The 20,208-nt window shown below is 42.4% G+C and overlaps 1 protein-coding gene across 1 annotated transcript in view; it reads left to right on the forward strand.

Moving 5' to 3' along the window:
• The first annotated feature begins 111 nt into the window (after positions 1-111).
• RRAGD (Ras related GTP binding D) overlaps positions 112-20,208 on the forward strand; it is an 87,386-nt gene continuing 67,289 nt past the window's right edge. The window contains exons 1-3 of the mRNA XM_006155308.3: positions 112-180; positions 1,502-1,637; positions 10,272-10,378. Coding sequence (XP_006155370.1) covers positions 112-180; positions 1,502-1,637; positions 10,272-10,378 — 312 coding nt within the window. The remainder of the gene's footprint in view (positions 181-1,501; positions 1,638-10,271; positions 10,379-20,208) is intronic.

The raw sequence follows: 20,208 nt of genomic DNA on the forward strand, positions 1-20,208 counted from the left end.
GGGGACAGAGCAACTGGGAAGAGCAACTTCTGACCCTCGACCTGTGGCTAAGTGGATACTTAAACACATCCATAGTTCACTTAGCTGAGGCTGCTCAGTGGGAACGAAACAATGGGGAATGGCCCCGATTCACGAGGGCAGCTGGAGAGAAGGGAAGCCTTTATTCCAGACAGCGTGTCTGTAAGCAGTTTGCCAGATCCTCCCATATGGAACTGACAAAAGCACTGAGCGATCCTGACCTTCATATTCTTATATTTTAAAAAGAATTATTTATTTTATTTTATCATTATTATTATTTTATTTTGACCAAAGAGAGACAGAGAGAAAGGGAAAATGAGAAAGCAAGCCATCAGGTCTGGGACTCATACTTTCGTGGGCCATGTGGGAGTCCAGCACCTCGACCATCACGCTACTTGCGGGTCCTAACCCCCTATTCTTACCACACTTTAATACCATCGTCTCAGTGTGGTGAGTGAGACAGAGATGAGTACCCACTGCAGGAGGTAGTCAACGCGGCCATTCTATGCTTCCAGCACTCCAGCTCCAGGGATCTTGGGCGCTGGGGGTACCTGCCTCTCTCAGGTCCAGGCTTATAAACTCGAGTTGTCACGTGAGATACGGCTTCTCTTGAGCAGTGCTTTACCTAACCCCGGGCCACCCAGCTCACCCCTGTTTCACAGCTACTTCTTGCATACTGGAAGAGATCTCTGAGCACAGTGGATAGGGGGTCACTCCCACAGGCCAGACTACAGTTCGAGTCCCAGACCCAGTGGGTTGAAACTCACAGTGGGCCTGGTGGGCCCACTGGTGTGGGTGCCCAAGATCCCAGGAGGAGAATGGAGGGGAAGGGATTGTATGGCCATACCCCCTGGGGGTGATTTCTCACTTTCCCTCTCACTGTCTCTCTCTCTTTCTATCTCCAGTGAGAGAGCACTTGAGCCCTAAGGCAAAAACCTCAAAAAAAAAAAAAAAAAAAAAAAAAAGCATTCAATAAACCATTGTTGAATAAATGTATGAAGGAATGGGACTTCATTCAACTTTTCTAATAAGCAGGAACAGTATCTGTTCTCTAAACACAAAGAGATGGAGGATGAGGCAGGTGGAACCCTAAAATGGAGTTTCAGTCTCACCTGAGTTATGGGACAAGATTTGGGACAAATTATGTTCACCATCAGTAAACCTAACTTTTCTTCTTCTTCTTTTTTTTTTTTTAGAGGTTTTTGCTATGGTGCACGTGCATGCGCCAGAAAGACAGAGAGACAGAGAGACAGAAAGCGAGAAATCACCCCCGCCCCCCCCGCCCCAGGGGGGATGGCCACACCGCAATCCCTTCTCCATTCTCCTCTGGGGATCTTGGGCATTCAGGCACACGCACCCTATGTAAATTTAAGCCACCAGGTCCAGGACTCGAACTGTGGTCGACCACATGGGAGTCCAGTGACATAGCCATTACACCAACTGCTGGTCCTAAACCTAACTTTTCTTAACCCCTCTGAAATAGGCTTGGTTTCCAGAGCAAAAGAAACATGACATGATGCTTTCCTCATTTTTCTTAGCTTATTTGGTTCCCACTCTCTTCAGTTCTGGGAACATTAGGCTGGAAAAATCTCAAGAGCTCCTTTCCACGGCAGGAGAGGGTGAGTGCCTGATTTTCCCATTATTGGGGGAACTTCCCCAGCCTCATAGTCATAGCTGCAGTTTCACTTGTCTTCTGAGTGGCCTTTGGCCCTCTTCAGATTTGCGCCCATCCCTATCATTCCCCACATAGGGCTGTTAGAAGACAGTTCCTTCCCCTGCTCGCTAAGTAGCTCCAGATTTCTCTCCAGGCAGGTCACCACCAAGCTCCAGGAGAATTCCAAAGACAAGGGATGTACACACGACCTTTCAATGTGATCATTTCTTCTTGTACGCTTCCCGATTAAAGAGTTTCCTTAGCTAGTCCTTTGAATAAACTTCCAAAGACACCGAGTGCTCTATTTCCCTGAGAGACTTTTTAAAACATCACCATAACGTGACAACCAACTGGAGTTTCAAGTTATATTTGTGGGCAGTCGGAACAATCACGCTGAAAGGAACAGAAAGCCCAAACCAGCCTGCAAGACCTGTGAATGCTCCTGGGAGCTGACTGCATTTATTCCTAGACTTTGATTAATGGGAATTCCTGGCAGGAGGCCTCATGGGAACCACGGCAGGCAGCAGCGGAGCTGCTTAGAGAGCTTGCTCATCTCCAAGTGGGCACACAGTCTTTGGGAAATGGATGAAAGGAGACCCCTAAATCTCCCTCTGCATGAGAGGCTCCCCGTCTGCAGCTCCCTTCTTGCCCCTCTGTTCAGCTCAATGACAGCTAGCCTCGTGTATACCCCACTGCCCCTTTCTTCTGCCTCACGAGAAACAAGCCTGCTCTGCGAATGGTAACTCGCACCGCTTTGCGATACTATTTTCTCATAACAGTTGTAATTTGTATTTGACATGTGTTTATTCCCAGCAATGTTTCTCTACTGAGTCGTCTGCACCAGCCATCTTTCATGTTGTTAGCTTTAGTTCAGCCTTCAGCACACTGGTCTGGCTTCTGTCCCTGCCACTCCACTGATAGTGTGTTTACCAACCAGGGCTTCTCAGCAAGAAGCTTTCTGTGTGCCCCTCTCTCCATGATCATATCCTTGTCCCCAAGAGGAAACCACCATACTGACGTTCCTGTTAATAATTCTCTTATTGCAAATGTATCCCTGAACACTGCATGATTCACTTCTGCCTGTTTTTGAACTATTGTAAATGGAATTGTTTTGCGTGATTCCTATGCAATTTGCATTTTTTGATAAGCAATGCGTTTCTGAGATTCAGCTACTCGATTTCTCTGTAATGTGAAGGGACTTCAAGAAGTTCATGGGAAAGTGGAATTAAAGTATTTTGGTGCAGGACCAGCAGGTGGTGTTCTGGTTAAGGTGCTGGACACTCCCACATGGCCGACCATGGTTCGAGTCCCAGACCTGGTGGCTTCCTTTCTCCCTTTCCCTCTCTCTCGCTCTCTCTCTGTGTCTCCCTCTGGTCAAATTAAAAATAAATGAATGAATAAATAAAATTAAATAAATAATTTTTTTTAAAAAGTATTTTGGTGCATGGAGCTGGCAGGTGGCATGGTGATTGGCACTGGACTCCCACATGGTTGGCTGCAGTTCGAGTCTCGGACATGGCGGCTTGCTTTCTCACTACCCTCCACACTCTCTCTTTCTCTGGTTCAATTGAAAAATAATAATAATTTAAAATTTTTTAATAATTATTTTTAAAAAGTATTTCAGTGCAAAAAAGTGAAATCCATGCATAGTTTTTTCATAATATGTGTTTTCTTAGAACATTTTGAAGAACCCCCTCCATATATTTCATACCACAATTTAGTTCTCAATCCTATTTTGGATGTTGGGTTGGCTCTAGTTTTTGCTGTTACAAACCCTGAACATTCTTTCATTTATTTATTTTATATAATTGCCAAAGGCTGTGTGTGTTCACCAGAGAGAGACAGAGTAACAGAGAGAGAGGAAAAAGGAGGAGAAACTACTTCCCCAAACTGGGCATGGTCAGACTGCAGTCCTTTCTTCTCAATTCCTCCATTCTGTTGGGATTTGGGGCTTACAAACACACACACAGGCCTGGCACGTGAAAGTTGGTCAGTCAAGTGAAATCCTACTACCTTAACGGCTAGGCCACGGGGCTAGTCCTAGACATTCTAAAATATTTCTCCTGATAGTTGCATGCAAGAATTTTTTTAGACTACATATTTAGAAGTGGAATTGTTGACTTGTAAGGTATGTTCAAATTTACTAGATAATGTCAAGTAGTTTTCTAAACTAGTCATACCAATTTTCATTCCCAACAATGGTATATGATAGTCCCCCTTGCCCATATTTTGCCAGCATTTGTTTTCTTTGTGAATTTGAAATAGTTTCTCATAACAATTATAATTTGTATTTGGCTAAATAGTGTTGAACATCTTTTCATATGTTTATTTGACATCCTTATATCCTCTTCAGTAAAATGTCTCTTTATGTCTTGTGACTATTTTCTTTTCTAAAAAATAATTATTTATTTTATTTTATTTATTATAGTTTTTTTTTTTTTAATTTGTCCAGAGAGAGTAAGCTATCAGGCCCAGGACTTGAACCACAGGTGACCATGTGAGAGAGCAGCATCCCACCCACTATACCACCTGCTAGCCCTTTATTATTATTATTTTTTATCTTGCTATAGTCATCAGAGAGAGAGAGTGAAAGTGAAAATGCAAGCCACCAGGTCTGGGACTCAAACCATATGGCATTCAAATGGCCCAACCACTATACCCACTACTGGCCTCATTATTATTTTCTAATTGGATTTTTTTTTTTTTTTTTTGCAGTTAAGTTTTGAGAACTCCTTATATATTCTGTCCTGTGTCAGATATGCATACCAGTACAGTTGAGCATCTTTAATGTTTAGGAGTCATCTTTGTTTCCTCTTTTGTTAACCAATCATATCTTTTGCCCTGTTTCAGGTGTTTTGAAAAGTCCTTCCCTGGGGACCAGCAGGTGGCATGGTGGTTAAGGTGCTGGACACTCCCACATGGCCGACTAGGGTTCAAGTCCTGAATCTGGTGGCTTGCTTTCTCACTTCCTCTCTCTTTCACTCTTGCCCTCTGTCTCTCTCTGATCAAACCAAAAAATAAATGAATAAGTGAATAAAATAAAATAAATAATTATTAAAAAACAAACAAAAGTCCTTCCTGATCCCAAGTAAATAAAATTTTCATATTCTTCTAGGATGGCCCTATAGCCTAGTGGTTGGGGGAGCTGGATTCCACATGGCTGACTACAGATTGAATCTCAGCTCTGGCAGCTTAAAAAAAAAATGCCAGGCCTGTTTTCATGTGTGCTCAAAATCCTAACAGGATGGAGAAATGGGAGAGAAGGGATTGAAACATAACCAAGTCCCATTGGGGGAGTGTTTCCTCCTCATTCTCCCCTTCCCCACAAACCCTCACAAACACACATGCCTCTGACAAAAAATAATTCTCCCATATTTTCTTCCAAAAGTCTTAAAATTTTGACTTTCACATTTAAGTTCATATTCCCTCTAATATTAATTTATTTTTTCATTTGCAATGCTAGGGATATCTTATAATGAGTTTCTGCGTGTGTATGAGATGTTTTAGGTCCTCTATTTTGTTCCATTTGCCTTTCTCTGTGCTAATAAAATATCGTCTGAAATGCCATAGTTTTATTTCAGATCTTGACGTTTGACCATAGAGTTCCTCCTATGACTTTCTTCTTTTTCTTCTTTACAAAGATCTCAAGTATTCTTAGTCCTTTACTCATCCATAGATATAGAATTAGTGGTTAGATTCCATGAGTAACATAGGATTTTGATTTTTAATAGTCACAAAATTGTTTCTACTGCATTTTAGAGAAAATTTATATTTTTCTGATATTGAGTCATTGGTACAATGTGTGTATAGTTCTATGCAATTTTGTCACATATAGCTTTATGTAACCAGTATCACAATCAAGAGAAAACTATGCTGGGGACCAGCAGTTAGTGTAATGGCTATGTTACTGGACTCCCATGTAGTCCATCTGGTGGCTTAAACTCACGCCGGGTGCGTGTGCATGCATGCCCGAAATCCTGAGAGGAGAATGGAGGAGAAGGGATTGTGGTGTGGCCATCCCCCTGTGAGGTGATTTCTCACTTTCTATTTCTCTGTCTCTGTCTTTCTGGTGAGTGCACATGCCTTATAGCAAAAACCTCTAAAAAAAAAAAATACCACAACTATGTCATCACAAAGAATTCTCTTCATGCTAATCTGGTACAGTCACACTCAACCCCTTTTCCCACACTATCTAACTCCTGGCAACCAGTAACCTGTTCTCTATCTTTAGTTTTGTCATTTCAAGAATGTTATATAAATAGAATCTTATAGTGTGTGACTTTTTTTTTTTTTTTTTAATCATTTTGCCATGGGGCCTGTGCACTCACCAGAGAGACAGAAAGAGAGAGAGCTGAAAACTGAGAAAGCACATCTCATGTGGCATTGTCACACCTCAATCCTTTCTCCTCCATTTCCCCCTCCATTTTGGACTTGGGGCATGCAGGCACATGTGTCTGGTGTGTCCTTCAAGCTGCTAGGTCTGGGACTTCAACTATGTACTTGGTCATGTAGGATCCAGTGCCTTAACCACTGGCTGGCCTTTGGTTTGTGACTTTTTCTTTTCTTTTCTTTCTTTTTAAATTTGCTACAGGGCAAGACAGAGAGAAAGTGAGAGAGAGAGAGAGAGAGAGAGAGAGAGAGAGAAAGTGAGAAAGCATCCCCCCCCAGGTATGGCCACACCACAATCACTTCTCTTCCATTCTCCTCTTGAAATTTTGGGTATGCACACATACGTGCCTGGCATGTTTCTCAAGCCACTGGGTCTGGGACTGAAGTATGCAGTTGGCCGTGTGGCATCCAGCACCATAACCTTATGCCACCAGCTGGCCCATGACCTTTTGAAACTACCTTTCTTTATACTATATAATGTCCTTGGCATTCATGCAAGCTGTTATATGTATCAGTAGTTCATTCTTTTTATTGTTGAGTAGTATTCCATAGCATGGATGTACCAAAGTTTGTTCAGATATTCAACTGTTGAAGGGTATTTGGGTTGTTAATAATTTTCATTAATATAAATAAAGCTGCTATGAACATTCATGTACAAGTTTTTATGTAAACATACTTTTTTAAGAGAATTATTTTATTTAACTTTATTTATATATTTATTTTAATTTGACCACAGAAGGACAGAGTGAGAGAGAGAGGGAAAGCGAGAAAGCAAGCTGTTGAACCTAGGACTTGAACCATGGGTGGCCATGTGGGAGTCCAGCACCTCTAACCATCATGCCAGCTGCAGGCCCAAAACATACATTTTCATTTCTCTGGGAAAATAACCAGAAGAACAATTGCTGGGTTATTTGTTAGTCACATGTTTAGTGTTATAACAAACTATCAAGCTCTTTTCCAGAATGCCTGTACCATTTTACATTCCCATCATCAATGTATGAGGTCCAGTTTCTCTGAATCTTTGCCAGAATTTGGTGTTATTACTCTTTTTCATTTCAGTCATTGTCATAGGTATGTAGTAGTATCTCACTGTGGTCTTAATTATTTGCATTTTCTTTTTATTTATTTATCTTTTTGGGTTTTTTTTTTTTTTTTTTGAGAGAGGTTTTTGCTATAGGGCACGTGCGCTCACCAGAAAGACAGAGAGAGACAGAGAGACAGAAAGTGACAAATCACCCCCCAGGGAGGATGGCCACATTGCAATCCCTTCTCCTCCATTCTCCTCTCAGGATCTTGGGCACGCACTCACATGTGCCCGGATTGAGTTTGAGCTACCGGGTCCTGGACTCAAATTGTGGTCAACCACATGGGAGTTCAGCGACATAGCCATTACACGAACTGTTGGTCTCAATTATTTGCATTTTCTCAATTACTGAGTGGTGAACATCTTTTCATGTGCTGTTTTGATATCCATATATCCTCTTCAGTGAAATGCCTCTTTATGTCTTTGGAGTATCTTCTGGTTTTATTTTTTATACTGTTAAGTTTTGATAACTCTATATATTCTAGATATGAGTCCTATGTCAGATATGTGATTAGCAAATATTTTACTCCAGTCTGTAGCTTGCCATTTTGTCCTCTTAATAGAGTCTTTGTAGAAAAAAAAAGGTTTTAATTTTGATAAAGTTCAATTTATCAATTTTTTTTTATGAATGGCATGTGCTTTTGGAGTCACATTCTTTTGTTTCTTTTTCCTATCGTATTACAGTCAATCTACAGCATCCTATGGAATAGAAAGTGGTGACAGAGGGCATCCTTCTCTGTTTCTGATTTTAAGTTATTGGTTTTCCCATCTGTCTCCTTCACTCACTTTTAGTTCCTGAGTATAGGGACCATGTTTATCAGTTACAATATGTCACGATATAAACAATGCATATAAATGATACAAATGAATATACAAATAATAAAATATATAATAGCTAACATGAGTATAAATATCTGTGCTTAGGCTCTTTCTGTCATTCTATTGTGGCACCCTCAGTTTTGACTTTTGTCTTTGGCTTGACATCAAGACAGGAAGAGGATACAAACTTTTCACTGTATTTATTTTAGTTGGTGAACAAATTCTTCTCGAATGTCTCTTAAACCTATTTCTCCTTACATTTAGTGGTCAAAACAGGGTCACAAAGGTAGGGGAAGGGTCATTATACCTAGAATAGATGAATCATGATTCAACCTCTGGGTCTGGGATTCCTTCCCTGAGCACCATGATATCCAGAGACATTGGGATTAGCAAAATAAGAATAAAGTGGGAGAGTTAGTTATGCCACCAACCACATCCACCTGAAATTTCTTCAACTTTTTATTCCCTGAGCCAGGCAATAGCGAATGCATTTGGAGGTTTCTGATCAACTTATCCCCCTTTGTTAAGAGCCACCTCTGCACCCATGAGGGTAGACCTCACAGCTGGACGCTCAACCTTAGTGGACTATACCATTAATTCAGTTATTAGCACATATTTATTGGGACTTGACTACCATCAAACTCCCATGTTGCACAGAAACACAATGTAAATGGTGTATCCTAGAAGTATACTTCATGGAGATTCTAACCGCTGTGCAAGGCACTGAGGATGGAATGGTGAACAATAGCAAGTGGCCCTGGAGTCTAGTGATGAACACAGTGCTTAGTCAAATGTTAACTTCCAGCAGAGGTGTGTGCTTTGTGGGAGCAGTACATGGTGATGTGTTAGACCTAGAATGACCAACTCGCCTGACCTCAATCAGTCACATTTTCTTACTTGGGAACTAAAGATAATAATAACTAATACATATATAGTGCTTACTATTTAAGACTATTTTATATAGTTTAATGGGCTGAATTCTTCCAACAACCCTATTGAGGCATTAATATGATCACCAGTTTAGAGATGAGGAAATTAGTCACAGAGAGGTAAAATAAGTAAGTCTAGGTCACACAGTTAATTAGTAGAACTTAACCCAGGCATCCTGGTTCTAGAATCTGGGCCAGCTTTCACTGGAGGGAGTAGGGCAGTCATCTCCTGCCACACGGTGGGAAAAGCACTGAAAGCTGGTTTTCGTGCAAAGAGACAAGAATGAAAAGTGCAGAGAGAAGATAAACAAGTCCCTTTTTTGTGGTGCCTCAATTATCTCCTGTAGTTCCTGAGATGCCTGTATCAGGATCCTCTGAATATAACGTGACTCTTCTCTCTTTTCTTTTCTTTTCTTTTCTTTTGAGATATTTTTGCTATAGGACATATGCATTCATCAGAGAAACAGAGAGACAGAAAGCAAGAATTCACTCCCCCAAGAGGGCACGTTCACACTGCAATCCCTTCTCCTCTGCTTTCCTCTTGGAATTTTGAGCATGTACACATGCACACACACACTCCTGGCGTGAGTTTCAAGCCACTGGGGCCAGGACTCAAACCACAGTTGACTACATGGGAGTCCAGTGATGTAACCATTAAGCCAAATATGACATAATTTTAAAATATCACCAGCAGGTATATGATTGAGTCTCTACCATCCACTCCTCCTTCACTCCTCTGTTAGGAGGTATATTACTGCAAACATCAGAACATGCCACCCCACAGTTCACACAGAACTTTCCAACTGGTTTGTCACCACCATTTATTTGTGTGCCATAAATGAGTTATAGATATGGCTAAGTTATTGATCCCCTCAGCCTTTGGGGCAGCTGGACAGGGACCAAAGTGACCAAATTCTCTGTGCCAGTCACATCTGGCTGTAAGCAGTGTGCCATACAGATAACATCATTTTAAAAAGCAAAGTTGCCAAAGGGTGTGTGCGCCTGCCAGAGAGAGACACATAGAGGGAAAGTGAGAAAGCGCCCTTCTGGGTACTTCTGGGTACATTGCAGACCATGCCACAATCCTTTTTCCTTCATGTCTCTACCTTTTTTGGGATTTAGGGTGTTCATACAAATGTGCGTGGCATGTTTCTCAAGCCTCCAGGTCTGAGACTTGAACCATGTAGTCAGCTATGTGGAATCCAGTCACCCTAACAACTATGCCAGAGGTTGGCCCCAGGTAGCATTACTTTCTGTGTGTGCCATAACCAGACAAGGTGGGGAGGGGCTGGCCTAAAGAATAGACTTCTCATTTTCTCATGAAATAAGAAGTTTGAGCCCTTTCAGCCACTATCTTGGCTCTGTGTTCCCCGTACAGGTATGGAACAGAATCTATCCATGCCAGAGCTTGAGGAACACAACTACACACAGGCAACCACATGGCAAGCCCAGCCGGCAGCCGCAGCTGAAAGGGATGATGAGCCAGTGAGTAAAGCAACACAGTAGGAATGAAAAGAAGGCACAGAGGGCTGTGTCCGAACGGAATCGTCTATAGGTTGGAAAGGGGGACGATTAGAGTCACTGTCTAAAATCTAAGAATATCCTCTTTGCCATCACAAAACCAGGGCTAGCCACAGACACCTACCTCTTTTGGGGCAAAACCAAGATCGAGGATTTAAGTCTGCAAGCATGATTAGGAGATGTTAAGAAACTCAAAGTTTTGAGACCAGCAGATGGTATAATGGCTATGTTGCTGGACTCCCATGTAGCCACCTGGACCTGGTGGCTTAAACTCAGGCCAAGCGTGTGTGCGTGTGTGCCCAAGATCCCGAGAGGAAAAGGGATTACGGTGTGGCCATCCCCCCCTGGGGGGTGATTTCTTGCTTTCTGTCTCTCTCTGTCTTTCTGGCGAGTGCACGTGCCCTACAACAAAAACCTCTCAAAAGGAAAAAAAGAAAAAGAAAAAAGAAAGAAACTCAAGTTCAAGCTGAAATTTTTCAAATAGTCAAGAAAACAGATTAACTGTACCAGAGCACAGTAAGGGTAAGAGGTTGATTAAGTAGTATAAAAGTTAAGGACACAGAATTGGTCAAGTAGGTCAAGAGCAATAGCAGTCTGAGCCCTGAAGAACAATAATGATATCGTAAATGCCATATGGAACTAATCACCTCATCATCTGAAAATGAGGACCCTTATTTGTGGTGTTTGAAAAGCGTAACTGCATCTTGGTTTGAGCCTTTTTTAGCTTATTTATGTTATGTATAATAGAAAGCAGGTGGTGTACATGTGAGAGAGAGAGGAAGCCCCCTGAACAGGCTCTTGTACACCATGATTCCTTCCCCCAGCCTTTCAGCCTACCAGGATCCTGGGGATATGTGTGCTTGGTGTGTTCCACGTTGACCAGGGCAGTTATCCAAACCCCACGTCAGTCATGTGGCTTCTAGTACTGAAAGAAACTTCCAGTACTGAGCTCACTATACTATCAACTGCACCACCAGGCTGGGCCGTGGTTTGAAATTTTTACTGTTCCTCTCATTAACAAAGTTGTGGCTTCTTGTTTGTTGAGGGAAAAAGAGTTTGGGGTAGGCATATCCAAGTTTGAGTGTGGCAGTTCAGTAAGGCCATCTAGACATTTTCTCTTTCTATTCTGCTATTCCTATGACTGTGTGCATGTGTGTGTGTGCATGCGTGCATGCGCGTCTGGATTGATATGATTCTGTTACCTCATGATGAAAAGCCTAGTGCCAGGGGGACTGTTCTGACTCTTCAGTCTCTTCAAACCCTTTCCTAGAGGGTTCCTTGAAGTTTCCCAGCAGGATTCCCTCCTTACATCTTCCTGACCAGATGTGAGAAAGTCTTAGAACTAGATGTTCTTACTTTCCCCACCTCTAGTTTGGGAAGTGGGCTGAATGAGGGGTTTGGGCTTAAGCTCAGTGATACAGGTGGTTGTGTACTGATCTATAGTACCGGAAGTCACACATCCAGTGGTTCAGATCCAGAGCTGACATGAAGCATGCCTGGTCCATATTCACCAAGGATCCTGACTGGCTGGAGGGCTGGGGGAGGGGGGTTGCAGTGTGGTAAGCCCTGTCAACGGTGCCTGTTCGTCTCTTTCTCATGTACATGCTCTCTCTCATGAAAGAAATAAAACAAATTAATTTTTAAAAATGAAAGAGCTTGAGAATGGGTGGTAATTAGCTGCTAGACAGTTTATTACTTTTGTTAGATAAAATAAAATGATATGTGTAAGTGACATTCCTGGATTTCATTTTAGTGGATTTTTTTTTTTTTAACTTGACAAAAGGCAAGTGTGCTCTCTAGAGAGAAAGAAAGTGAAAAACACCCCTCATAGGGGATAGTCATGCTGCAACCCTTTCCTCCACTTCTCCTTTCAGGATTTTGGGCATACAAGCATGCACAAAGTATCTCAAACTGCTAGGCCTAGGACTTGAACTACACAGCCGGCCACATTGGATCCATCCGCTCTAATCACCACACCACTGATGCTCCCCAGGATTTTTAAAAAGAATTATTTATTTAATTTTTACTTATTTATTATTGTTATTTATTTTTTAACTTTGTTATAGGGCACATGCACTCACCAGAGAGAAACAGATAGAGAGAAGGTAAGTGAGAAAACAAGCCTCCAGGTCTGAGATGCAAACCACAGGCCACTTGGGAGTTCACTGTTTTCACCATACCACCTGCTACCCCACACCACTAGGTTTTAGTAAGGATTTTTTGTCTTGGAGAATCTGACTTCCACTGACATGTGGAACAGTGAATACCTCTGTTCTGCTGACTTTGTTGTTAAGAACTTCCTGCTGCCATGTTATAGCACCATTTTTATCAGAGTTTGTCTTTAAAAGTAGGTGGTGCGGTAGTTAAGGCGCTGGACTGCCACACGGCTGACTGCAACACAGTGACTTAAAATTCATGCTGGGCATGTGTGCATGTGTGCCCAAGATCCTGAAAGGAGAACTGGCATAACCAACCTTCCTGAGGGACAATTTCTTATGTTCTCTCTCTGTTTGTCTTTCTCCCTGGCAAACACACATGCCCTATGCAAAGGCCTTTAAAAAAAAAAGTCCATATGAAAAGAAAATTTAATTTTTCATTTTAGAGAGATTTTTGCTATAGGGCGTGTGCACTCGCCAGAGAGATAGAGAGAGACAAAGAGACAGAAGGTGAGAAATCCCTCCCTAGCGGGGATGGCCACACCACAATTCCTTCTCCACCAGGCTCCTCTCAGTATTTTGGGCATGCACATACATGTCTGGTGTGAGTTTTAAGCTGTCAGGTCCAGGACTCAAACTGTGATCGACTATGTGAAAGTCCAGTGATATAACCATTTTGACACCTGCTGGTCCCCAAAAAGTTAATTAATTAATTAAAATTAAAAAATTATTTAACTCTATTAGTTACTATTATTATTTTTTAAATTTGACCAGAGAGAGAGAAAGGGAAAGTGAGAAAGCAAGCCACCAGGTCCAGGACTCGAACCACAGTCAGCCATGTGGGAATCCAGTGCCTTTAATCACCATGCCACCTACTGGCCCCAAAAGTTAATTTAAAAAGTAAATGTTTTTCTTAGGATTTTGCTATAGGGCACATGTGCTCGCCAAAGAGAGAGAGAGAGACAGAGACAGAGAGAGAGAGAGACAGAGAGTAGGAAGGCAAGAAATCACTCCTCAGGGGAGATGGCCACCACAATCCCATCTTGTCCATTCTCCTCTCAGATTTTGGGCATGCATGCACACTTACCCAGCATGATATTCAAACCACTGAGTTTAGGACCTGAACTGTGTTCAGTCATGTGGGAATCCAGTGCCTCAACCATCATGCCACCTGCTGGCTCCTAAAAAGTTAATTTTAAAAATTATTTTTAAAGTTTATTTACTTATTTTCTTCTATGAATGAAAGAGAGACAGAGAGAGAGAGAGTGATACAGGCACCTCCAAAAGGTTTTCACACAACTCAGGCTCAGCTGGTCCCTGATCATGGGCATGCATGTGCCTGGTGTTCTCAGAGAGGTCTCTGGATGTGAAACCAAAACCTTCCCATGTGGGTCAGCCTTGCAGAGTGTCATGTTTTAACACTGTACCACCCTCTGCCTCCCTACAAATAAAAGTTAATTTAAAAATATTTAATTTGTTATTATTTTTAAAAATTTGATATAGGGCTCATGATCTCATCAGAGAGAGAGAGAGAGAAAGAGAGAAAGCAAGACACCAGACCTGGGACTTGAACCGCGGTCAGCCATGTGGCAGTCTAGAACCTTAACCACCATGCTACCTGCTGGCTCCAGGTTAATTTTTTTTTTTTATAAAGGCTCATATGTAGCAATTCCATCTCATTAGTGTTTGGAACTTTGTTTAAATAATTACAAGTGTCATGTTTAGTTCATTTATGTCTTGCCATTTCAATCACAACATGATAGACATTTATAAAATGTCCAAAATTGCAGAGTGACGAGAGATTGGCATGTAGCAATACATAGTAACTAAAAGATTGAAATCAACGACCTTGATTCACTTCTCAGCCCCCAGTCCTGTCCTTATCTGGGTCTCACTTAATTTAATAAACGGCATTACCATACATCTGGTTGCTCAAAACAAATGGACCTTTCCTTGACCACTTGAACCAAATCCATCAATAAATTCGATCCATTCCACCTTAAAAATCTATCTCTAATCTATCCACTTCTCTCCTTTTCTACTGTCCTGACTCATTTTTCTTTTGGACTAATACAAAGGTCTTTTATTATTTCTACTTCTACATTAAATTAATGCCTATAACCCATGTCCCGCAATAGCCAGAGCATGTTCCTATTACCTACTGCTGAGTAACAAACCACCTGTCTTAGTCTGTTTTATGTTGCTATAACTGAGTAACTCAGACAGCTAATTTATAATAAACAGAGATTGATGTGGCTCACATTTCTGGAGGCTGGAAATTCCAAAAGCATGGCACCAGCATCTAGTAGTGGCCTTAACACTATGTCATTCCATGGCAAAATGTGGAAGGGCAAGAAAAAAGGATGAGAGAAAAAGGGGTCTAGAAGTCATTCTTTTTCTCAGGCACCTACTTCTGAGATAACTAAACCACTCCAGAGATAATAGCATTAATACATTTGTCAGGGCAGAACTCTCATACTCTCATGACCTAATCACCTTTTTTTTTTTTTTGCTATAAGGTATGTACATTTGCCAGAGACAGAGAAAGAGAGAGAGAGATCATACACACACACACACACACACACACACAAAGGGAATGAACATGCTATAATCCCTCCTTCTCCATTCTCCTCTTGGGATTTTGGGCACACATGACACATGCCCAGTGTGAATTTTAAGCTGCTGGGTCCAGGACTCAAACCACACAAGCGACCATGTAGAATCCAGCCTCCTTAATCTCCTGTCCCCTGCTGGCCTGACCTAATCAATTCTTACTATTCATTAGTCTATGGGCTGGCCTAATGAAACATTATTTTAATAAAATCTCTTTCCAGATGGATTGCCTCAGTGAAAATGATTTTAAAGATTTCATCAGATCATCACAGTCTCAGGTGAACAGGAAGCTGTAAGCTCCCCTCTTGAGAAATTTGGTTGGCTTCCCAGGATGAAGAGTCCGGTAAGAGTCTGTACAAGGCTCTCCCCATTGTTTGTTTCAAGAGAAAATGAATAGCTTTAAATACATATTTTTAAAAAAAGCATGAAAAGTTTTGAACATGTGAATCCCAGGAAGCAGGCACAATGCCATGAATGCCTCAGAATACCTGGGCTGCAGAATGCAGGCTGTGCCGAATTGCTTGCCCTATTCAGATCTGCAATTACGTTGCCTACATGGTACAGGTTTCTCTGAAATAGCTCTTAAGTCCCTCATCATAAGACATCTAACTGGTAACCGCAAAATATTTCACTGAAATAAGGCAATAAACTTCTGGCCTTTACAATTCAAAAGTTTAAGCAAGAGTACACTTAGATTTTATAATTTAGCTTAGTGCACAGTGAGATATTGCCACAAAAACCAGACAGGATACTAAATCATTTGCTGTTTATGTTCTTAATAAAAGGAATGATGACAATCAACAATATTATCATGACAAAACCTTTCCAGTCTTTTGTTAGTTTGGAAGCTTTCCAGGTTTTTGTTTGTTTGTTTGTTTGTTTTCCTCTTTCTTCACTGTGAATTCTGTAAAATTTAACAACCTGAGACAACAGGCCAATTTTTGAGCATCTGGGTAAGTTTTGCTTCATCAGTTCTCACCTCCCTCCAACCCTTCTCAGTCCAATGGCTACAATGCAGATGTTAGCCGTAGGCCACTAGGTAGAAAAAGGTTTAATGTCAGGCTGTCTGAGCTCACAATAGTTCTACCATCCAGCTCATGTGATCCTCAGTTAGCCTCAATTTTCTTCTCTATAAATTAAGAGAAATAATATTAGTTAGTGGGGATATTTTGAAGTTCATATTATTTTGGAACAAAGTCTTATTCATGGAGAAATCTCAATAAATTAAGTGAATTGGTTTAATTGCAATGGACAATAAATAGGCAAAGCTCATTTTCATGATGCTACAGAAGTCTCTAACTTAAGTACAGTTTACTTTAGGACCAGTTGGTGACATGGTGGTTAAGGTGGCTGGATTCCATATGACCCAATGTGTGGTTGGAGTCTCACACCTGAAGCCTTGAAAACCATACAGGATGTTGTGTATGTTCACACCCTAAAACCCAGGAGGAGAAATGGAGGAGAAGGGTTTACAGCATGACCATCCTCTATCCTCCATGGTGGGTGCTTTCTCATTTGCCCTCTCTGTCTCTGTCTCTCTCCAGCAAGTATATGTGCCTTCTAGAAAATAATGACAATAATAAAAAGAGTTTATTCTAGAAGAAATAGTAGAGAAAAAAAGTATTAAGTAGTTGCCATCTCATTAGATCTTTCAGCAATCCTGAGTGGAGGAAGACCTAAGAATTGTCTCTTGCATGTCAGCTTCTAGCTGGTTGCTCTCTTGTAGCTCACAGCTCCTGTTTACCTCATTGTGACATTTCCCAAGGTTTAGACCAAGTAGAAAACTTGGTTTCTCTCTCTTCCTGAAGTTTCTCTAAAAAGTATGCTCAGACTATATGGAAATCTGACTGTGTACTTGCTATCTTCTGCCCTTCTTTCTATTCTTATTTCATTCTTTTTAAAAAAATTTTCTTTTTCTTATCTTTACTATTTTCTTCCTTCTGTCTTCCTATCTTTTTGTTCTCAATGCTTCCCTCTCTCTTTTTATAAACATTTATTCAACACTGCTGAAGTACAAGGCAGCCTGCTCTGGTTACATGCAACAGCAAAAAAACAAGAGACCAAGCCTCACATTCTTGAGAACACTCTCCCTGACATAGGCAGAACACCCAGACATAGGCTGAACTCCAACGTCTTTGCCAACTCACTGAGCATATCCCAAAGAGTTTCTTAAAGGCTTTCAGGGGTTTCATAGTGTTTTAAAATTTTTATTTAAATTTTGAAAGATTAAACACAAAATTAATTCTAGGATAACCCTTGTTTGAAAGCTGACAGTACTGAAATGATAGTAGCAAAAGAAGAAAAGTCATAAAATGTTTTCCTGTTCTATTTGCTCAGACAGTATCAATACTATACATTTTTGGAGGTCAGTGGTTAAGGGCACTGGTGGTTAAGGCATTGGACTCCCACATGGCTGATCACGGTTCGAGCCCTGGACCCAGTAGCTTGCTTTCTTTCTCTCTCTCTCTCTCTCACTCACTCTGTCCCTCTCTGGTCAAATTAAAAATGAAATGAAATAAATAAATTAAATTAAGATAAAAATATTATTAAAAATACTACACATTTTTCAAATGATAGTGAACTAGAATTTTAAAATTATTATTAGAATACCTTAAACCTGTTTATGACTCTTTTATCTAGTTTGGGTACAGCATAACTGAAGATTTGATTTGTACTGATTTTTATGGGATTTGTTCCTTTTTATTCTCAAGAATGGTTCAATTCTCAAATATCTTAGGGTGCATTCCAATCTATTGACAGTGTTTCCCCTGAAGATCTCTCTTTGGGGGGGGGTTGTGGGCTCATTATTTCTGTCCTTTTCTGGGTCGCAGGCACAGTGGGGCCATTGAGTTATGATTCATCCTCTCCTGAACCCCTGGGTCTGGAGGGCATATGCACTTGGCAACCAGGCCAGGGGTGCCCTAGTAGTCTGAATCTGGGTTCCTCTGGAACAGGTTTCTAGGGTCTCCCACGCAGCTCTTGAATCAGAGCAGCTCAAGGGCCACTCCAGGCTGGCTGGAGAGTTCAGGGACCTCCCAAAGTCTTCAGCTCACTTGGGAGAGCCCTCCTCCCTGGAGTTTCCTTTTTTATTCTGAGAGATTTTTACTACAGGGCATGTGTGCTCACCTGACAGAGAGAGGCAGAAAATGAGAAATCACCCCCCAGGGGGAATGGCCACCACTGCATCCCTTTTCCTCCATTCTCCTCTGGGGATTTTGGGCACAGACAGAAACACACATAAGCTGCGGAATCTGTGGTTGGCTACGTGGGAATCCAGCACCTTAACCACTACCCTTTTACAGAAGGAATGGAAATGGGCTAGGAGAATTACTCCTAGGAAAAGAACTGTAAATATCTGAGAAATCTTTATCTCACTTAATCTTCTTATTAACTATGGAAGAGGTAATCCTGTTTTTTTGTTTGTTTATTTGTTTTTTCCCAAAGGGTACATGCACTGGAGAGGGACAGAGAGATACAGAGGGAAAGCGAGAAATCAGCCCTGGGGGGATGACCACACTGCAATCTCTCCTCCCTTCTCCTGGGATTTTGGGCACACACACGGATGATAAAAACTCAGGTTTAGAAGTGTGTAAGTATCTTGCCTCTGTGGGGAGGAAGTAGAGCGCACTCATGCTGCTGAAGCTGTTCCCCACTCCACCTGGGACCCACTCTGCCCTCCCTACCCAATCTGTCCTGGACTAGGTCCCCGGCTCCCTCATCCTCTGGTTTCCAGGTGAGTTTGGCCAATGGAAGGCACTTACAGGACCTTGGACCCTACCTAACCCAGCCCCTGGCATATAGTAGGTGCTTAGCAGATGTTGCCTAAGGCTGCAGTGTCCTTGGGCCCCAAGAGTCTCCAGCCTGAGTAATCTTCCTCCTCTTCTACACCACACCACCTGCCAAGCTGCTGGCACCTGTAGGATCTGGATTATCATGCTGACTAGCCGTGTGTGTGTGTGTGTGTGTGTGTGTGTGTGTGACAGAAGGAAGTCTATCCATGTGATTTTTGCAGTACCCAGAAAGGGTGGGTGCCGTATGTCCTGTGGTGAAAAGCTTGTGAGGGAAGAATGCAGATTTTAGTCCCCCCCCCCCACACACACACATTGCTGTTATTTGTATTTGAGAGTTGTCCTCCTTCACACACATCCCAACAGTCTAAAGCTTTGGACAGTTTATTTTCTTAATGTGGGCTTACTGTCTATGCAACAATGAGACATAAGGAAATGGTATGAAAAGTCCCTGAGTGTGCTATACACCTGAGACCTTTCCCAAAAGGCTTCAGAGGATTTATTATTATGTAGCTTAGGCAGCCAGGAGGCGCGTGATTTCCTAAGAAACATGTATATCTGGGTAGGCCTCATTTCTGAATATTCCTGGTGGAAGCACTTTGAACCAGAGGCGCACTGCAAAGCAAAATTGCTATGGAGATTGCGCCTCCGCTGTGCATTTCTCTTGAGTTCTTTCTGGGGCGCCTTTGAGCATCCACTCGGTGTCCTCAGCCTGGTGCTTAAGGTGGGGACCTGGGTGCAGCTGTGTTGGGTGAACAGCCCCTTTGGGGCGGGAACCCTAACTAAGGTAGAGGCACTGCCAGTATGTAGGTGGTGGTGGTGGGGAAGTGAGGAAGGGAGGGATTTCTGGGTGTTCAGCACCCCCTCCCAGTTCGCCCGCCTGTGCGGGCACCACGTGCAGGAGTGGCGCGTGGGGGCCCTTGGCGCGCAGCCGCACTGGGTGACGGCTCCGCGTCCCAGGGGCCCCGTGTAAAGGGCGTGTGTCTGTGTGTGCCTGTCTAGGTGGGTGGAGGGGGCCCTGCTGCCCTCGTGAGTGTGAGTGTGTGTGTGCGCGCGCTCTCGTGGATACGTGTGGCCTCGGCCCGGCGCCCAGCCCAGCGCGCTCCCGTGGTTGTGTGTGTGTGTGTGTGTGTGTGTGTGTGTGACAGTGTGTGTCAGGTGACTCGGGTCACGCAGTCTCTCTCTCCCTCCTCGGGGAGGAAGTGCCGCGCTCCGGCTGACTCCTCCGCCAGCAGGC

Source organism: Tupaia chinensis, unplaced genomic scaffold (assembly GCF_000334495.1).
Source record: "Tupaia chinensis unplaced genomic scaffold, TupChi_1.0 Scaffold000444_1, whole genome shotgun sequence".
NCBI classification, from domain to species: Eukaryota; Metazoa; Chordata; class Mammalia; order Scandentia; family Tupaiidae; genus Tupaia; species Tupaia belangeri.